The sequence below is a fragment of the Mesoplodon densirostris genome, chromosome 9 (genome assembly GCF_025265405.1).
Source record: "Mesoplodon densirostris isolate mMesDen1 chromosome 9, mMesDen1 primary haplotype, whole genome shotgun sequence".
NCBI classification, from domain to species: domain Eukaryota; kingdom Metazoa; phylum Chordata; class Mammalia; order Artiodactyla; family Ziphiidae; genus Mesoplodon; species Mesoplodon densirostris.
Genome location: NC_082669.1, coordinates 69,272,361 through 69,293,830, shown reverse-complemented (window position 1 = coordinate 69,293,830; position 21,470 = coordinate 69,272,361). Strand labels below are relative to the sequence as shown.

General features: G+C 46.3%; 1 protein-coding gene across 1 annotated transcript in view; it reads left to right on the top strand.

Annotated features, from left to right (window-relative positions):
* Positions 1-1,242: 1,242 nt before the first annotated feature.
* The window catches only part of PDE1C (phosphodiesterase 1C), a 545,840-nt gene continuing 525,612 nt past the window's right edge, over positions 1,243-21,470 (top strand). Inside the window, exon 1 of the mRNA XM_060107830.1 lies at positions 1,243-1,552. Coding sequence (XP_059963813.1) covers positions 1,243-1,552 — 310 coding nt within the window. The remainder of the gene's footprint in view (positions 1,553-21,470) is intronic.

The following is a 21,470-nucleotide window of genomic DNA, read 5'->3' as shown; positions in this document are numbered from 1 at the left end:
CTCCGTGACAGTACTACTTCCCGCATACTTATTTGTATGCCATTTCACAGATGACGGTGCCAAGAGTCATATCAGTGCTGGGCACTGAGGGAGCAGGGGAGGTTGGATCCCAGGCCAGCTGAGGAATCCCTGATAAAGTCCCTCTCCCTTCACACATTCCAACCTCATATTCTGTGTATTTCACAGTTGTCTTGCTTCATAGTTCAGTGCCTGAAACCTTCAAGATGGGGAGCAGGGAGGATAGGAGACTGGGTTTAGAAAGAGGAGTCCCAGACACAAGATCCAACTCCATTGCTACTAACTAACTGGCTGTGACCTTGGGCAAGACCTGATACCTCTCTGGGCAACAGGGTTTTAGCTGGAACTTAATTCCAGGCTGCTCTTCTTGCTTCTGGATCCACATTAGGTGTCACCACCTTCTTATTGCAGTCAGAGAAGGGGTGGGGATAGGGTCCCTGGCTGCTCTGGCTTCCCTTCATGGGAGCCCCCAGGGCTGCTTTCCTGAGGAGTACTAGCAGAGTTGCCTCCCCTTGCACCTTGGCTGCCCTCTCTGGCCTCCATCCCCCGTGGGAAGGGTGGGCATCTTCTTGGTCCCCACAAGAGGGAGGCACCCAGGATGAGGGGCGCGGGAGGAGGTACGCTGGGGAAGGGGATCGCCGAGCCTTCCTCAGGGACAGCCAGGAGCCCAGCCGGGCTCAGCGGGAAGGCACAGCCTGGAGGAGTAGTGATATTGGCCCTAAGAAGAGTAATTGAGAAGAAGGTAGGCTCCTTCTCTGCCCTCGCTAAAGCCTCCATCCTCTCGGGGGACAGAGGCGGCCCAGATGTGTCGGAAGGAGCAGGAAGGACGTGCCAGTCCTTTGGCCCCAGGTGAACAAAGTGCAGAAAGTAGAGGAAAAAACGGTATCCCTCACATAATGCCACGCCCTTTCCCCCCACAATCCCCAGTAAAACCTCTGGACAGTCTCTGCGCACTGACCCCTCCAAGTGTCCTCACCATGCCGGATTATCGGACAGGCGCGGACACCGCCCGGGTTTTCCTCAGTCCCCGGCGTGGGCGCGCAGCCTTCCCTGCAGCCTCCTCCTCCTCCTCCGCCGAGGAGGGGCTGCACCCCGCGGAGGCACAGGAGGAGCAGAGGCTGGGGGCGCTCCGGCGCAAGGAGAGAGTAAACCTTTGGCACGCAAGGGGTGTGGGTCCCGCCGGGAGCCTTGGCCGCTCCGCTGGGCCCAGCCCGGCCCTCCGAGATGGGCTCCGTCTCCTCGGCGCTGGCGCGGTCCCGCAGCGCCTCGGTGCAGCTGGGCTTTTCGCCGCCGCAGCCCGAGGCGCCCCCGGCTGCTCCCGCTGCTCGCAGAGACCCTGTCGCGCTCCCCAAGACCCGGAGGCTTGGACCAGGGCGTGGAGAGGCCGCCATCCGGCCCGCAGCCGGGGAGGCACAGCGGGCCGCGCCGAGCTCGGAAGGGCGCGGGAAGTTAGAGAGTTTGGAACTGTCCCCGGTGCTGAAGCGTGCGGCAAGTATGTCTCGGCCCCATTTGTCTGGAAGCCCCGGCGCCGCGGGTAAGTCTCCTTCTCTTGTGTAAGGATCGCGGGGAGCTGCTCCGTGGAGACCTATGGGGGCCCTCCTTACCGTCAGGGGGAGGCATGAAGGCTCTGTCTCCCAACAGGATTTCGGTTTTCTTGTCCTCTTGCCCATAACTTGCCCATAACCTCTTGCCCATAACTTGCCCATAACCTCTTGCCCATAAAACTTGCCCATTAACTTTCACAGGTTAAGACTCATTTCTGACTCATGTCAATAAGGGGTTATTTCATAAGGATCATCTTTCACAGGGGTTTAAACAGTAGCTGGCAAGGCAGTTTACACCCTAAGGATCCCTTTCCCTATCTTTGTACTGGTGTCGGCACCATGGGGAGACGTCTTCCTTGTTGTCTTGGAAAGACAAGGATAAAGGAGGTGCACCTTCCTCCCAGGGGAAGTGGGAAACGGGCAGGAGATTGCAGCTTGTCCAAGACTTATCCATGTGTGAAGAAGGAAACCGGTATTTGAGCTAGTCTCTTCTGAAGGGACTTGGGGGTGTGTGGCTGGGGAGGACATCTTAAGGGTAGGCAGCAAGGGAGAAGTGAAAAGAGCCCATGAGATTTGGAGTCGGTGGTGGGTCTGAGTCTCCATCTCCTGCTTTCATTGTGGTCTTGGGCAGGATACCCTCCTTGCGCCTCAGTTTTATCATCTCTGACATAGGGATGATAATAATACATTTCTCACTAGGTAGCTGGAAAATCTAACCAGACACAGTGCATGCAGTAGTACTTTGAAACTGTCAAGTGCTGTGCAAATACTGAGTATGATGCCTGAACCAGACCTCTAAAACTCTTCAGCTGAAACTGAAGGGAATTGTGAAACGTTTCAATTTTTAGTTTGAGATATTCAAAGGTCCATTTCATAGAGTAAGTCCTGTTTTGTGTAAGTGGGAGGAAGAGTTCTCAGTTGGTACATGTAATTTAAAAAATCACACTAGAAAAGTTACCAAATACATCAGCTGGGCTTTTGGTCTCATACATAAATCCCCACTTCATCCCAAGCAAGGTTGTGATGCTTATTGCTATTGTCTGTTGAGTGTTCAAGAGGGATTCAGTAGATACAGTGGGCAATATTAGTTCCCCTGAAGAGAAAGATGAGGTTAGTGGAGAGGGGGATTGGCTCTCACTTTGACTCATGAGAGGTAAGTATACGTGTAACCTTATTCCCTTGAGAATTTCCTTTAAAAAAATAGTGTGAGTTTATCTATTAGCTTTTATTTGTTCTCATTTCACTCAAACAGCGTTTTAAAACAAAAATTAAAAGAAGATACATGTACATTATGCTTGCAAGGGGGGATTTATCATCATAAAATATTTAGTTTTTTTTTTTTTGCATTCATAGGATATCTTGTGGTGTTAATGGAAAGAGAACCAGATTTGGAGTCAGGATATCTGGGTCCTGCTAAGGTCTGCATCCTAGGCCAGGAGACCTATATTTTCTAAGCCTGTACTATCAGCTCTTTTAAAATGAGTACAAATAGAGTTGTGCCATCTCCTATGCCATGAAGCTGAAAGGAAATTATGGAGATAAAATTGGTTTGTAAACTATAAGTACTATACAAGTGTAAGACATTATTAAAGTATCTGGAGACAATATTTTCTAATGTGTAGGAAGGAAATTTCATTTTTATATAATCTTATCATAGTTACATTGGATGAAACAACTCAATACTAGATTGTGTGTGATATCAGTTGAATTACAAATATATAGATGTCTATGGAAGAATATTACCATATTTTTTCCTCATGCTTTTGATGATATGGACAGAAGAGTTGTATATTGCAGTTAATTCACACATTTGTAAGTCCTGAAAACTAATTTCTAGGAATTTGCATTGAATTAATTTCTGTTCTGGATTTGATGAATACACCTTGGAAATACTTTTAACTTTAACTTTTTTTTTTTTTTTTTTTTTTTGCTGTACGTGGGCCTCTCACCGCTGTGGCCTCTCCCGTTGCGGAGCACAGGCTCCGGACACACAGGCTCCGTGGCCATGGCTCGCGGGCCCAGCCGCTCCGCGGCATGTGGGATCCTCCGGGATCGGGGCACGAACCCGTGTCCCCTGCATCGGCAGGCGGACTCTCAACCACTGCGCCACCAGGGAGGCCCCTAACTTTAACTTTTTGACTGTATGAAAATTCCTTTTTTCCATTCCCTCCATTTTATTTCATAAAGAATATCTCAAATTAAAAATAACATTCAGAGTTTTATGTCACCTAGGATACTTATACAAAGTTATTCAATTTCTATATTTTGCTCTTAAAAGAAAAAGAATGGTATTTGAGCTTGAATCTTTGAAGTGTGGTGGGTTTAGATAGTTGGAATTGCAGATGAGACTCAGTTTTATCATCTTTAAAAGTGAGGTGAGTTGCCCTTACCTGTGAATCTGGGTGGCCCTTTGTTGGACTAGATTGAATTTCTCCAGATATTGGGTCGAATAGCACAGAGCTTGTGAATCTGGGAGAAAAGGAGATATGCTGCAAACTAAAACTTGTACTTTACAAACCAAACTGAATATATACATGTGTGCTATGTGCCAGATGTTATTTTATGAGATGGTGGGATGGGTCCTTTAATTATCATTTTACAGATGAAGATATCAAGGCACAGAGAGGTTCAGTAACTGGTCACACAGCTAGTAAATGACAGCCAGAATTTAAACCTTGGTAGTCTAGTCCTGGACTTATATTCTTATCTACTTCTTTATACTACTTGTCTTAAGTGCTATGGGTTTATTTCCCATTTTCCAGTCCTTTACTTTACTAGTATTTAGTAACGTCCTTTGAAAGCTTTGTCTTGTCTGAGCTATACCCAGGGGAACCAAGGGAAAGTGCGTTGGTCCTGGGAGGGAGATGTCAGAGTATTAAGGAAGAAACAGTTACCTTGGATATTATTGTGGTGGTAATTAAAGTGAAAAAACTTTAAGCGGAAAGACTCAGTGCGCAGAATCAGGGCAGTAAGGCCAGCTGTTTCTCCTCATCTTCATTAAAGGCTTTGAGCCTCTGAGATTCATTTTACTCCGGATGGTGATAGTTCCCTACTCCTCTCTCATGATACTATTGTGAAGGTAAGGTATCAAAACCCAAGTGGGGACCTGGCTTATATTAAGCATGGGTGTTTTGTATGTTTGTATTTTAGAGCTTTGCGGCCCTGCTCACTGGTAGAAAGTAAGGATCAGGTTGATCCATTTTCAATAAAAAGGTATCTCAGAATAAACCAATAGCCAGATAAACAAAATACCTTCCACAGCTACCTGTCTGTTGTGTAATAATCAGCAGTAGATTATCTGAGGCTCCTAGCTTTTGTCAGAAATTCCCCTGGATGGGGAGAGACTTTGACATTATTCATTAAGGTGGTTTTTGGTTAATAATCTGTGTATTAAAATTATTAGGGCTTTTTCAATTTTCAGTTGTTATTCCCCCCCTGCCTTTTTTTTGTCCTGCTGTTTTAACGTTTGGAAAAGGTCTGTCCTACAAGAGGTAGTTTCATACTGCAACCGATATTTGTCAAATGATGGTCTTGGAACATTGTCTTGCTGAATTTTTTTTTTTTTTTTTTTGGCTACACCTCACATCTCATGGGATCTTAGTTCCCCGACCAGGGACCAAACCCGAGCCCTGGAAGTGAAAGCACCGAGTCCTAACCACTGGACCACCAGGGAATTCCCTGTCTTGCTGAATTTTATTTTCTGTTTCTTGGTTTTCATCTAAATCCTCTGTGACTCCTGAAAACGTTACCGCCGTTGGGAGGAAAAGTTTTCTTCTACCCGCTTAGGCTTATAGTCAGGAGCCTGCAAATTAACTGACAGTAGTTTAAGAGGAGAAAAGACAAGGTTTAATTATATTCACCTGAGGGAGTACTTAGTAATGAGTAACTTGCTGAATAGCTAGAGATAAAGGTTTATATACCGACTTGACAAAAAAAAGAGAGGCTGTTTAGGCCTTCAGTGGGAAAATATGAAAGGTTTTATTGGGCTTTTTGATGCTAATGGACAGCTGAATTTGTGTACGTCCCAGCAATCTGGAGACCCCCTTGGGGTGGGGTGGTGGTCAAGCGCAACTGTATTTTCAGGAGGCTCTGCTTAAGTTTAGAAAGTGTTTCTTGCTGTTGCTGCTGATAAGATGTTTTCAGTTTAAAGTAAATGTCATACCACTTTGGTGGGTGGGCTATTAATCCCTTTGTCACTGTTTGCCTCTAACTTCAGTCCTCTCATATGCTAGGATCAGTGGTTTTCAAATCTTGGTGTTTATCTTAATCACGTGGAGAGCTAATTTCCGAAGCCCAGGCTTGTGGGTATGAGATAGGGCTGGGGGTGTTAATTACTGTAACCAAATTTCCCAGGTGACTCCCTTACCGCCAATGTATGTATCATAGTCACCTGGAGGCTGGCCAGAACACAGGCTCCTGGGCCCCAACTCCAGAGTTTCTGATGAGTAAGTCTGGCAAGCAGTCTGAGAATTTGCATTCATAACAAGTTCCCAAATGCTGTTGATGCTGCAGGTCAAGGGATCACACTTTGAAAACCACTGGTCAATGCATAGAAACCACCTAGAAGGAACACTATTCTTAGATACATTGTGTTATAGCCATTATTGAATTCTTGATTTGGGATCTTCACAGATCCCCAAAAAGAGACTCTGGATCCTAGGCAGCTTTCATTTGCCCAGTCTCTCTGCTTCACCTGCCCAGCCCCTTAGCAACCACTATTGCTAATTTCTAAAATGACAGGATAATTACGATTCTTTACCAGTGATGCTTTTAATTTGGGATTACATTTTTTGGAAATTTTTAGCCGAACTAAAAGGACTGATTAATATAAAAATAAAACAAAAGCTTTTATCATTTTTAAAGACCAGAGGGTGGATGGTGATACTACTAGTGTCTTAATCTTTAACACTCACAGCATCTTCTAAGGTATTTCCCTGTTCCAAGGTAATTTAAACAGACACAAATGGCCTTCTAAAAGCTTAGGTTAGTGTCAGGCAATACTGATGAGAACGGAGGTGTGATGGGCAAGTGCTGGACCCCTATGGATTTGGCATTACCTGCAGGAACTGCCCCCACTTCCACAATGTCTTCCCCGTAGGTAGGCCAGCCCTGGTCCCAGTGCCCTATCAAGGCTGAAAAGCCTCTGAGTCACTTTCCTTTGATTCTCTTTCCTGGCAGTTACTTGAGTCATTGCTTGCAAAGCCAGTCTCAGCTTAGGGCAGGGTTGAGTAACCTGTTTAGCTCTGAGCCACCAGTGGTGTATTTGCTCCTGTTGGGTGGAGAACTTGGGGGAGGATGCTTCACAGCTGTACAGCACTTTACAGCTTAGAAAGGCCCTAGAGAGTCTCTTTGTCTTTGATCTTCAGGACAGCTTTCTGTGGTAGGTGAGACACGTGGCCTTATTGCTGGCCTTTAATAAAGAAAGATTTAAATCAACTTTTATTTTTTATTGATGACATGCTTTATCCTAGATCACTTGCAGTTAGTTAGACTTTCAGGTGGCCCATTATTAATTCTTCCAGCAAGTGGGTACCAGGAAAATAGGCTCTGGAATCTTAATCCTTGGCTCTGATACATCCTGGCTATAGAAACTTGCCTTCTCTGAGCCCATTTCCTTACCTGGGAAATGGAAATGGAAACGGTATTGGTATTGACCTCACCTACACAAGGTAATTTATGCAAGGAACTTAGTACATGCGTTGGGACATGATAATCATTTAAATATTAATTATCTTTACAGATAAATAAACAATCAGAGATGTAGACTCTGTACATGTAGATGTACAGATATGATTTCTAGTCCAGTTCTCTTTTCACAATGTCATGGTGATTCTTCTGTGGAAATAAAACAATAACTGCAGTGAGAAAGATAGGAAAGAGGAGGATGTAGAACCAGAGAAATACTGGAGACAAAGGGGAAGAAAGCAAGAAAACACAAAGCCTTTGGTGTTAGGGGGCTGGGGCCCTCGATCACCTACTTCTGGGGTAAGGACATAGATCCCACATACATATGTCACCCTTGATGTTATATTGTCTGTAATTTACTCAAACTGTTCAGCCTGTGCAGTGGTGCGTGTGTGTGTGTGCGTGTGTGTGTGTGTGTGTGTGTGTGTGTGTGTGTTTCAATCTGCTTTCTAGGGGCAGGTAGTTAACGCCCTATTCAGAAATACTCAATAAGAAGTGTATTCCTACATTCTTCACCTATTCCTCCAACTGCTCCAATTATGTAATGCCTAATTGTGTTAAAGATTTTAAAATCAGAATAAAGGTAATTGGGAATAATTTTTCATTGGTCACAATGAGTGATGTTGAAGGTATGCCAGGGAACTTCTGCCCTTGCACGAGTGAGGAGTAAGAATCTGACGAGTCCAGTGCGCTATATACCTGCCTGAGTGACATCCTAATCCTACGTCTCTGATTTGGGTGGGAGACAAAGGCTGAGGCTAGCTGATTAAGTTGTGCATATTGATTATAATAACTTCAAAAAAAATTTTTTTTTGCGGTATGCGGGCCTCTCACTGTTGTGGCCTCTCCCGTTGTGGAGCATAGGCTCCGGACGCGCAGGCTCAGTGGCCGTGGCTCATGTGGGATCTTCCTGGACCGGGGCATGAGCCCGTGTTCCCTGCATCGGCAGGGGGACTCTCAACCACTGCACCACCAGGGAGGCCCTTATAATAACTTTTTAAAAAACAGTTGGCCACATCAAAACAGTCATGTCAAGAAGAAAAAAGACAAAGACAAAAACCAAAAACAAGACAACCATGTCAAAATGGACATCAAAATGTCCCTTTGTTTTTAATGTATGGGTGTGGTGTGTTTCTTCATAGAGAGTAGCCACTTGGCCAAATCCCTCCAAGGTTATATTTTGAGTTTCCTAGTGGAGCGGGGCAGGGGATGTCTCCACCTCTCTTTCCCTTCCAGACCACACCCTGAGGGCAAGGATTTCCCAGAGGCCCTTCTCACCCCTGCCCCTGAATAAATATCTAGGTCATTCCCAAGCACACTCTGAGCCTCTGCATCCCAGAGGGAGGGAGAGAGGATGGGAGGAGGGCTCTGGGAAGATCCTGTGATCTTAGATCTAAGATTCTCAATGTGTCCTGTCAGCTCAACCCAGACCCCTATTTACATATCAGCACCCATCAGCCCTGAGCGCCCTGACCCACTCCAAGTCTCCAGTGGCAGGTATATCGAGCCTCATCACACCTGAAGGCTGCAGGGGTGGTGAGGGGGTCCCACACAGCATGCAGCCCCTCTGCACTGCTGAGGGAGGGACGGAGAAAAGCTCTCAGCCCGCCACCCACTGCCCTGGCTTTTCAGAATTCTGAGGTCCCTTCCCTAAGAACCAACCCCTGCCCAATTCAGGGGAAAACTCTTCTTCTACAGGGATTTTCACTCACCGTGTGGCCTTGGCAATGACTCGCCTGTAAGCCAGCCAGCAAGAGTTTTTGCTTTTTCTGCCTTGTCACTTTTTCCACAGCCATACTAATTGTGGCCTCCCCAGGGAGAAGGAAAGGCGGCGTGTGCAGTCTGCTCCAGCCCTCTCCAGCTTCCAGCCTTTTGCTTTGTTATGTCCTGAGATTTGGGCTCCACTGGGTTGGGAAAGGGAGAGAGGATGAGAGTGCCAGGTAAGTAGGGGCCCCAGACCACTGCCTGCACCCCACGTCGCTTTTCAAGCTGTCTCATAAAGAAATGACCCCTAATACAAGGTGAGTCCTCTTTTTCCCCTTTGAGAAGATTCCTCAAAAAAATTTTTTAAAATGGCGTACTTGAACATACAGACTTCGAGGGGACTAGAAAAAAAATCACATATATTTTTTAAATTTTATTTATTTAATTAATTATTTATTATTTTTGGCTGTGTTGGGTCTTCGTTTCTGTGCGAGGGCTTTCTCTAGTTGTGGCGAGTGGGGGCCACTCTTCATCACGGTGCGCGGGCCTCTCACTGTTGCGGCCTCTCGTTGCGGAGCACAGGCTCCAGATGCGCAGGCTCAGTAGTTGTGGCTCACGGGTCTAGTTGCTCCGCGGCATGTGGGATCTTCCCAGACCAGGGCTCGAACCCGTGTCCCCTGCATTGGCAGGCAGATTCTCAACCACTGCGCCACCAGGGAAGCCCCACATGTATTTTTAATATTTATTTTACTTTGTTATACCTATTTAAAAATCTCAAGAGGCAGAAAATGCATTAGTTTAAAATATTCCTTTTTCCACTCTTATATTTCATAAAACTGTTTTTATTTTGGTTTTCCCGAGACCTGATTTATTCAATAACTTAACAGATATCTGCATGTTCTTTATGTACCCAAAACACTTTTATTTACTCTTCTTACATGGCTTTTTATCACTAGTATTATTGTCTTTACTAAAGTCATTTTGGTATCATCTAACAGTTTTCCAGAGCACATCATCTTCACCTGTGTCTAAGCTGTTTGTATGACAGCACTTTTGGAATCTGTGAGTAATGCCGTCCCAGGAACTTTTACAAGGCATGGACTGACCGAGGTTTAGCTTTCAGACATTCAGATTCACTTCTCCTCCTCCTTTCGTGAAGTCTGACCTCTAACTTGCTAGAAAGGAGAGACTTGAGAGCTCAAGTTTCAGTGAGTCCCTCTTTCCTGAGGGCTGACTTGACGTGTGCGCATGTGCGTGCGTACAGACACACACACACACACACACACAATCCTTGCTCGTCATTTGGGCATACATGGCATTAGTGAATCTTCATAGCTGGAAGGTTCCAAGGAGATCATCTGGTAGTAGATAGTACCAACTTCTTTTACTATTTTAGTATGAGTTAAAAATGGCATTATTGTTGTTATAAAAATAATACAACTTGTTGCAAAAATGTCAAAAAATGTAGAATCGGGCTTCCCTGGTGGCGCAGTGGTTGAGAATCCGCCTGCCAATGCAGGGGACACGGGTTCGTGCCCCGGTCCGGGAAGATCCCACATGCCATGGAGCGGCTAGGCCCGTGAGCCATGGCCGCTGAGCCTGCGCGTCCGGAGCCTGTGCTCCATAATGGGAGAGGCCACAACAGTGAGAGGCCCATGTACTGCAAAAAAAAAAAAAAAAAATCTAGTTCATACAATTGAGGATGGTGCTTTTTTTGAGGTCCAATTTTTTGGTAAGAGCTCTACTTTAGCATTCCACCCCTTTTTGGTTCCAGACTTTATTTCCTGTCCTCTCATGCTCATGAGGCCAATTAAAATCAGTCCCTAAGCCAACAGAGATTGCCAGATTTCTCCAGGGAGAATGCCAGTTTCAGTACTTGCTTATCTCTCTGGATTTATGGTTTCTCATTGTTCCTAACCTTTGAGCCTTTCTATAACTCTCATGCCAGCTCAGACATGTCAATGAAAAGAGGTTTTAAAATGTTTTAGTAGCATTTTTGGTATCCCTGTGCCAGGAGTCTTTTTCCTTGACTTCCAAGTCTGTCATATTGTTGAAAATGAAAGTCTATTTATATTCAGCAGAAGAGTTAGACTGTTACATTTGGATGTTATCTTGATATCACTCCAGTGCAACAGCCATATGGAGCTCACAGTCTATTGAAGGAGGTAGTCATTAAACCATTATACACAAAAAATTGATATGGAGGATATGTTGGTCATCCATACAGGGTAAATGGGGACACAAAGACATGAACAGAGGGTCCAGGGAAATCTTCTGGCAAAAGCTGACTTGAGCTGGGGTTTGAAAGGAAAGGGTGGAGAGATGAAAGAAGGAGTGGAGTGAGCTGAGGCGGGGTTGTGAAATAGCATCTTTCAAACCCTACAGTCAGAGCTACTTGGTCACCCCAGTCTTTGAAACAGGTCCCAGTCTTGGTCAGTCCCAGTCCCACATCCAAAAAAATCATCACCTAGACCAATATCAAGGAGCTTCTCCCCTGTTTTCCTTTAGGAATTTTATGGTATCAGGTCTTATGTTTAAGTGTTTAATTCATTTCAAGTTAACTTTTTTGAGTGGTGTAAGATAAGGATCCTGTTTAATTTTTCTGCATGTGGTTATCCAGTTTCCCTACACCATTTGTTGAAGAGACCATTTTCTTCCCCATTGAGTATTCTTGGATCCTTTGTTAAATATTAATTGACTGTATATGTGGGGCTTCCTCCTGTCTTTCTTGTTTCCTGTGCCTGCTCCTTTCTGGGGCTTATTTGACCTTCTGGGACTTAAGCCCTGCCAAGTTCTTGCTAGTCCTCCTGGACATGGTAATGCATGCGACTACAGCCTAGCTCCCTCTCTCCACTCTCTGCTAGTAGGCATCATGCCAGACACCCTTCATAATCTTCTCTTATTTCCTTTTCTCAAATAGTCTATGAAGGAGATTGAATTTGGATTTCAGTGGGTAGAAATAAAGTCCCCTAGCCTCTGTGAGGGAGCACTCTTCTCCCTAGCAGGTCCCAACCATGATTGCTTGTGGGGAACCTTGAGGGAGCAGTAGACAAGCTTAAGAAGGGGAGTGCCATGGAGCTACCAGCTACCTGCTCCCTGCCCCATTATATTGGAAGTATTTCAGAAGCTGCCAGAAGGAAGGAAATTGCAGCTCTAGCTTCTTTGGCATTTCAGAGAAGAGAAAAAAATATATACCTGCTGATGGCTCCCAGTTATATGTCTGTGATCTAGAATTCTCTTCTGAACTCTCTATCTGTATATTCAACTACTTACTTGATATCTCTACTTAAAATTTTTAGAGGAACCTCATAAGAACAGTGTGTACAAAGATAAATTCATCTTCTCTCCCGAACTTGGCTTTTCCTTCTGGGCCCCTGTCTCGGTGAATGCCACCTTGATTCACTCAGATGCCTAAGCCAGGAACAGGAACACCATTCTTGGCTTCTTCTCCCCTGACAAATCCTGTAATATTCCATCTCTGCTCATCTATTTCTGTTCCATTTGCCACTTCCTCAGCCCATTTCCTCACTATCACTTATCCAGCTGGTGTCCCTGTCTCCTTGGTTCTGCTCTCTCCCAATTCATTTATCAAAACTAGTTAGAGTGATCACTCTAAAACCTTGGTGCTCAAAAATGTGGTCCATGGACCAGCACCATTAGCATCACCTGGGAGCTCATTAGAAATGCAGAATCCTAGGCCCCACCCCAGATCTGCTGAATCAGAATTTGCATTTATAAAGCACCCAGATGATACATACCTAAGTACACTGGGATTTGAGAAGCATAGCTCTAAAATAAATATCTCATGATATCTCTGCCTTGTAAAATCCCTTAAAGGCTTTCTACTGCCCTCAGTAAAATCCGTCCTCCTTAAATGAGCCCATAATGTCTTTTAAGATCTAGTCCCTATGGACCTAGGCAGATATGTCTCTTTTCTTGGTACTGTGGTGACCTCTGAGAAACAGTCACTGCCCTGCTTTCAGTTCTCTGTGTCTTTTCTCCAGGATTTGCATGTGTTTTTCCCTCTGCCTGGAATATTCTTTCTCTGAAACATTTCTTCCCCAAGGAAGTCTTTGTGACCTCCCATATCTGATCTTGGTTTCCCTTCTATGTGTTCCTGTGGATTTCCCTTTTCTTGCCAATTAATTCTTTTTTTAACTTTATCAAATAATATTTATACAGTACATGTACCTGTTTGCTCTGTGCTGGGATGCAAGCTGCTGAGAATACCCTGTGGATGCTGTGTTCATCTCCATCTCCCCCTCTAGACTTGAAGCTTAGTGTAGATGGAAGCGATGTTTATTTATTCACTTGTGATCCTGAGACCTAGCATAATACCTGGAGCAAAATGACACTCAAAAATGCAAATCAGGGCTTCCCTGGTGGCGCAGTGGTTGAGAGTCCGCCTGCGGATGCAGGGCACACGGGTTCGTGCCCTGGTCCGGGAAGATCCCACATGCCGCGGAGCGGCTGGGCCCGTGAGCCATGGCCGCTGAGCCTGCGCGTCCGGAGCCTGTGCTCCGCAACGGGAGAGGCCACAGCAGTGAGAGGCCCGCGTACCGCAAAAAAAAGAAAAAAAAAAATGCAAATCAAAACTACAATGAGGTATCACCTCACACAGGTCAGAATGGCCATCATCAAAAGATCTACAAACAATCTACAAACAAAATCTACAAAATCTACAAACAAATCTCCTGCTGGAGAGGGTGTGGAGAAAGGGAACCCTCTTGCACTGTTGGTGGGAATGTAAATTGATACAGACACTATGGAGATTCCTTAAAAAACTAAAAATAGAACTACCATATGACCCAGCAGTCCCACTATTGGGCATATACCATGAGAAACATAATTCAAAAAGAGACATGTACCACAATGTTCATTGCAGCACTATTTACAGTAGCCCCAGGACATGAAAAGCAACCTAAGCATCCATTCACAGATGAATGGATAAAGAAGATGTGGTACATATATACCATGGAATATTACTCAGCCATAAAAAGAAACGAAATTGAACTATTTGTAGTGAGATTGATGGACCTAGAGTCTGTCATACAGAGTGAGGTAAGTCAGAAAGAGAAAAACAAATACTGTATGCTAACACATACATAAGGAATCTAAAAAAAAAATGTTTCTGATAAACCTAGCGGCAGGACAGGAATAAAGATGCAGACATAGAGAATGGACTTGAGGACATGGGGAGGGGGAAGGGTAAGCTGGGACAAAGTGAGAGAGAGGCATGGACATGTATACACTACCAAACGTAAAATAGATAGCTAGTGGGAAGCAGCCACATAGCACAGGGAGATCAGCTCCGTGCTTTGTGACCACCTAGAGGGGTGGGATAGGGAGGATGGGAGGGAGGGAGACGCAAGAGGGAAGAGATATGGGGATATATGTATATATACAGCTGATTCACTTTGTTATAAAGCAGAAAGTAGCACAACATTGTAAAGCAATTATACTCCAATAAAGATGTTAAAAAGAGATACATAAAATAAATATATAATTAGGAAAAAATGACACTCAATAAAAACTTGTTAAATGGATGGGGAGCCCCAAGTATACTGATGATGAGTATGGAATATAAAGGACCTATTTGGTGAATTAAGGGGGGGTGATGACAAACTTTTACTGCCTTTTATCTGAGTGTGCTCAAAGAGGTCTATTCTCAGTCTTCTGGAGACTGGGAAATGGAGGCGATGGGAACGATTATTTCATTTTAAAGATGCAGAAACTGAGGTTCAGAGAGGTTAACCAACTTGCCAAGGGATCCACTGATTGTAAGAGTTGGAGCTGCGACTCCAACCCAGGGGTGGCTGACTCCAAAGCTGGGAACTTTTTCCAGAGTCAGGACCTGAGTAAAGGTCAGTTTGGCCACTCCCATCCTGAATGAATGAATGAGTGCATACAGGCATCTGTCCATCATTCTGATAGTTATTTTAGTATATCAGGCATTTCACATTCAAAAGGCCAACCATCTCTCACGTAGAACAATCCTTTCTGGTGTTTTCCATGGACAGCAGACTCCCTCAAAGAAAACTTTCCTTTGGCCTCTACTGTGTGGGATCTGAAGCCTCTTTGCCTCTCCATAGAATGCCAAATGTAGAAGAGATCTCATTAGACTCCAGTTGGTTCCATCTCTCTTTTCATCAAGGCTCAGAGACACAGAGTGACTTACCCAAGGTAACACAACAAATAAGTGACTGAGCTGGAGCTCAAACCTGGACCTTTGAGGAGTCCATTCAGAGCTCTATCTGCTGGACTTTGCCACCTCGTATGCAATAGGTATTCAAGAAATGCTTATTGATAGTCTTGTGATTGTTGCTCACTGCTGGCAGCTCTGGAAGTGTATGGAGTGACTCAGGCCTCAGTCAGAGGCAAGTCCCCAGTGATTCTTAGTAAGCAAAGGAGAAGTTCATGTCTTGAGCTATGATTATCTGTTCAAATGCCTGCAATTAGTGTCAAAGATAATAACTTGATTGTTATTATTAAATGTAAAGGGGGATAGTCCTGAGATGCCCCAATGCAGATGTCTGTTAATTTTAAACAGAGACATGCACTGGCTGAGGCCTTGCCTCATGACTCCGAGAGAGAGAGAGAGAGAGAGAGAGAGAGAGAGAGAGACATGGAGAAAATGAGTGTGTGTGTGTGTGTGTGTGTGTGTGTGTGTGTGTGCGTGCACGCATGCACACATGCATTTGAGTGTAACACCCAGACAGCCAGGACAATATGTTTCAGAATTTTCTACCTGCTGTTGCCTTTGAGATGCACGAAGAACAAGCAGCCATGTCCGCAGGCTGGGAGAGAGTCTGCCTGGCCACAGTGAGGAGGAGGAGGGACAGCACAGGCGCTGGCGTCAGATGGACTCTGGGCTCAGTCCCACCCTGACCCTTGGCATAGATTTACAAAGTGGGTTTGATACTACCTATCTCACGGGATCACATAAGGTAACGTGTGGGAAGTGCTGTACACAGCGCCTGGCGCATTGCACATGATTTGGGAATGGTTAGTGAACCGTACAGGAGTGACTGGTAAGGTTAGCTGGTAGGGACTTGTGGACAGGCTTCTCCCCATGGGCTGGTTTTGGATGCATTTACTACTAGGCTGCCAGCCATGTTCTGAGGGGTGAGCCGACTGCATGGTGCTCCTGGGGTGGGCTCTGTCCAAATAGCTGGATGGTCAGCACCTGAAGGCCCCTTGGCCTGTGTAGAACCAGAAGCCTTCTTGTCTCTGGGGAGGGCTCTTACAGGACCCGGTTCTGGGGACAGGGATTCTGAGCAGGTGAGCCAAGACAGAGACTTAGGACTCTTTTACCAAAGAGTAAGATGGAGATGAAGCTACCAGAATTGGGGCCCAGCTGTCAGCAGGGCAGAGCCCTGTGAGCAGAGCTGGGGCCAAGGTCAGAGCCAAGGTGCTGGATGTTAAGTCTAGGCAGGATGGAGCCTCAAAATTCCTCCAAACTACACACTGAGCTCCTTAAGGGAGGTGCACAGTGGTGGTTAGAGAGCAGGTGCTGGGACCAGACTGTCTGGATTCGAATCCTGGTTCTGTCATCTAACTAGCTGTGTGATTTTGAGCAAGATGTACCACTTTTCTGTGCTTTACCTTCTTCTGTGAAATGGGAATGATAATCATATTGCTTATCTTGTAGTCCCTTTGGAGGATTAAATGAGTTCATTTATGTAAAGGACCCAAATCAGTGCTTCACATATGGCAGCATGCAGTGAAGATTTAGAGGCTCTTCTACATGCCAGGCACTGTTCCAGGCTCCAGGAATGTGGCAGGAGACCAAACAAGGTTTCTTTTCTCATGGAGCTGACATTATAGTGTGTATGTGGCGGGGAGGGGCAGACAAATAATAAACAAATACACAAATACATATATACTGTTGAGGAATAATAGGTAAGGCAGGCTGAGCAGGGCAGAAAGATCAAAGGGGAGGAGGTATTTTTTCTTTTTAAAAAATATTTATTTATTTATTTATCTTTGGCTGTGTTGGGTCTTCGCTGCTCTGTGCGGGCTTTCTCTAGTTGCAGCGAGCGGGGACCACTCCTCGCTGCGGTGCACAGGCCTCTCATTGTGGTGGCCTCTCCCGATGCGGAGCACGGGCTCCAGGCATGCGGGCCCCAGCAGTTGTGGCACGTGGGCTCAGGAGTTGTGGCTTGTGGGCTCTAGAGTGCAGGCTCAGTAGTTGTGGCGCATGGGTTTAGTTGCTCCGTGGCTTGTGGGATCTTCCCGGACCAGGGCTCGAACCCGTGTTCCCTGCATTGGCAGGCGGATTCTCAACCACTGCACCACCAAGGAAGCCCTGGAGGAAGTATTTTGGATGAAGTGGTCAGGGAAAGCCTCTCTGGCTAGGAGACTTAGGGAGGGTGGGAGGGAGGGAGACCCAAGAGGGAAGAGATATGGGAACATATGTATATGTATAACTGATTCACTTTGTTATAAAGCAGAAACTAACACACCATTGTAAAGCAATTATACTCCAATAAAGATGTAAAAAAAAAACAAACCAAGAGGCATGAGTAATTGAGAGAGTCATGTGGATATTAGAGGAGAGTAGCTTTCCAGGCTGAAGAAAGAGTAACTGGGGGAGCCTGAGGTGGAAGCATGCTTGGGCGTTCAGAAAACAGTCAGGAGGCCAGTGCAGCCGGAGTGGTGGGGAGCCAGCAGGATAGTGGGGAGTGAGGTTGGAGAAGTAATTGAGGCAAGTGCACGTAGACCTAGGTGAAGCCACAGTGAGGATTATAAGGGAGATGGAAGGCCATGGAGGGCAGGCAATTGAGCAGTTGAGGTGTCAGTTTCACCCAGGGTGCCTGAGTAGAGAATAGACTGGTGTGTTGGGGAAATGGGGTAACCTTTGTAGCTACTGCAGTAGTACCGGCCAGACAGAGCAGTGGCTTGAATTAGAGAAGAAGTGGTGGGTCGTAAGGAGTAACCGCACTCTGATGTAATTTGAAGGCAGAGTGGAGGTGGAGTAAGAAAGAGGGGAGTCAAGGATGACTCTTAACACCTTCGGTCTGAGCGACTGGAAAATGGAGTTGCTGTATCCTATCTCCTTGGATATAAAGAAGATGGGGAGGAGAAGAGGTTGAGGGGAAAACAGTCCTGCTCTGGACGTGTTAAGCTTGAGAATAGTGGGAGACGTCTAACTGAGGTTGCCAGGAAGCTGTTCAGGCGAGAGGCTGCAACTGGAGGTGTGGAACGGGGCATGGTTAGCATGTATGTGGGCACGTCCCCTGGGGAGTGAGACTAAATAGAGAAGAACTCAGCCCTGGGGCTCCCCAAAGTTGGAGGTCAGAAGGATGAGGACAGTCCTCAAAGGAGGCTGGGAAGGAATGGCCACTGAGGAGGGAGGAAAACCAGGAGCGTGGTGTCCAGAAGCCAGTGAGGTGCATGTTTCCAGAAGGGGATAGCGATCAAATGTGTCACAGGCTTCGGAGGCCCAGTGAGGTGAGGCTTGAGGCTGACCATTGATTTGGGAACACAGAGCCATTGCTGAGCTTGATAAGAGCAGCGCCAGAAGAGTGGTGGGGTGACAGTCCAGCTGGGGCAGGTTCAAGAGAGGCTGGGAAGAGAGGAGAAGAGGTGATAATTATAGACACGTCCTTTGAAGAGTTTTATTATAAAAGGGAGCAGAGAATGGAACAGTATGTGGAAGAGCGTGTAGTCAAGTGAGAGAGGGTTTTCTTTTATGATGGAAGAAATAACAGATTTGTGTGCTGATGAGAATGATCCAGTAAAGGGAGGGACACTGAGAGTGCAGGAGAGGGGGCAATGGCAGGAGCCGTGTCCTTGAGTAGACAACAGGGGATGGACCTGTGTACCCTGGGGAGGCGCTGGCCTTGCACAGCTCTTCATACTCCCAGCGGAGCCCTAGGTGCTGACTGGGCACTTCCTGGGGGAGGGGCAGCGGTGGCATAGGGAGTCCTGCAGGGAACGTTGAAAGGCTCATTCCAGAGACCAACGCTAAATTCTTTTTATAGCTTCAGAGTTTTTTTTTTTTTTTTTTTTTTTTTTTTTTTTGCGGTACGTGGGCCTCTCACTGCTCTGGCCTCTCTCATTGCAGAGCACAGGCTCCAGACGCACAGGCTCAGCGGCCACGGCTCACGGGCCCAGCTGCTCCGCGGCATGTGGGATCTTCCCGGAACGGGGCGCGAACCTGTGTCCCCTGCATCGGCAGGCGGACTCTCAACCACTGCGCCACCAGGGAAGCCCAGCTTCAGAGTTTTGGTCTTACATGTACAGTGAATTTGATGAGCTTATTACCAGAAACCAGATAGGCCAGCCGCTAATAGCAGCTGTAGGAAGTTCTTGGCTTCCAAATTATGCAGTTGTCCATCAACAGCTCAGTTAAAGCTCTCGGGCAACAGCGGTTTGTCAGCATTAAAAAGGGTCAGAGTGAAACCCTCAGGAAAATTCATGAGATGCAAGTCCACCCGTTCGGCTTATTTTTAGATATTCTAGGCAACTCTTATAAGGATGGAATCTTGGGCTGCTTTATGTCAACGTTGCTGCGCCGGGAATTGACAGTCTGAGAGGCTGACCCTTCAAATAACAGACTTCCTGCAGCTCATGGGCAAGCGTCTTCCTTTTTTACCCCAAGGCACAATTTCTTTCATTTTTTTTTTTTTTTCAGGAATCCTGAGTTGTAGGCAGTCTCTATTTGCCAGCCCTAATTATGGCTTATAACCTTGCAAACTGGCTGGGGTAGCTTGTGGCATTGTCCGCAAACAGGGCATTTGGGGATTTTGCTGTGGCTGAGAGCAGTTCTGTCTTTGTTTCTGATGTTGTTTCTGTTTTTCTTCATTATTGAAAGCCCAACCTTCCCTCTTTGTCCCTTTTGTTTGAATCCCAAGTGATCGTCTTGGTTGGTACCTCTGATCTTTCTGTCCTTAGCTCAAGGGGTCTCCACCTGTGCTGTCCTGAGCAGTGTCTTGTTGTCTGGACTTGGGCTCTGACTATCCTACCTGCCTGCAGGTCTTGCCCTGTATGGCTACTGAGTTTCTGGTTGTCAGCTCCAAGATCTGACTGGCAGAGGAATGGTGCCCCAGGCCCTACCTGAGCCCTGAGGAGATCCACCTGCCTGCCTGGACCAGCCTCATACCTATATTGATACTCTATGCTGGGTCAGGGCTATGCTTGGCCTTGGGGACTCAGAGACAATTGGGACATGCCCTCAAGGGTCTGACAGTACAGTGGGGAGACCAGCCACAGCGGGGAATCACCATCCTTCTCTCAGGGAACTGCAAGTCCTTCAGGGCTGGAGCTGAAGTGTGATGGGGCTGGAGCTGGGGACGTAGGTGGGCCAGAGCTGGGACTTCACACTGAGGGCAAGGGGGAGCCACTGAGGTTTTAAGAAGGTCAATGATGTGTATTATTTGCATTTGAGATTTGCATATCTCTCTGGCTTCTGCTGCTGGTGTGAGGAGCACAGGCTGGAGGGGACAGGAAGACAGGTGAGCAGGCTTCACTCATCTCTGCACCTGTCTGAGCCAGGCAGGTGGCGGAGGAGATGTGGAGGCAGACATCAAAGAGAGTAAATGCACTCAGTTGGCAGGACTCCCAGCTCGGCTCTAGAACACGATGCTGCTGAAGTTCCTTGCACAAACCTGATTTCCTTCAGTCCTCATACAAACCCCTTACTCTCCCAGACGTAGGGGCTTGGCAGTGGTGTGACTTTAAATACTGTTTCCTCCTCCCAGAAATATTCTTTCTTTGTAGAGACTAGAGGAAGGGATTATCTTTCTTTGTGGACTCTTGTGCACCAGAAATTACACTCCCAGCCTATGGACCATTGAGACAAAACAAAAGAGGAAACTCATGTGCTGTTTTCACCTTTCCTTCCTCTGTTGCTGCTTTGTTTTGCTCGATGAGAGGTAACAGAGTATAGTGTTGGAAAGCACACATTTTGTAACTGAATTGCCTGGATTGCCTGAATCCCAGCTCCACCGTTTACTAGTGACTCTGGGCAAGTTACTGAACCTCCCCTGTTTCAACTTCCTCATCTCTAAAATAAGGATAATAATAGTAACCTATATCATATTGTTACTGTGAAGGTTAAGTGAAATAATACCTGTAGGGTACCTAGACTAGGGCTTGGTCATAGTAGGACTTACTGCATCTTACCTATTATTATTGGTGACTTGGAACGTTTGAGGACCAGAGGGCAAGGATGAAATGCTTCTCAGTGGCAAAGTGACTATAAAAAGACTCACCAAAATAGTCCTTCCCAACTGGGGTACCAAAGAGGCAGTGATGGGGCCCATAGACTATTTTAAAATAGCTAATAGAAAGTGCACATTGGGCTTCCCTGGTGGCGCAGTGGTTGAGAGTCCACCTGCCGATGCAGGGGACACGGGTTCGTGCCCCGGTCTGGGAAGATCCCACATGCCGCGGAGCCTGCGCGTCCGGAGCCTGTGCTCCGCAACGGGAGAGGCCACAGCAGTGAGAGGCCCGCGTACCGGAAAAAAAAAAAAAAAAAAAAAAAGAGAGCGCACATTAATCTTAAGGCAAGCT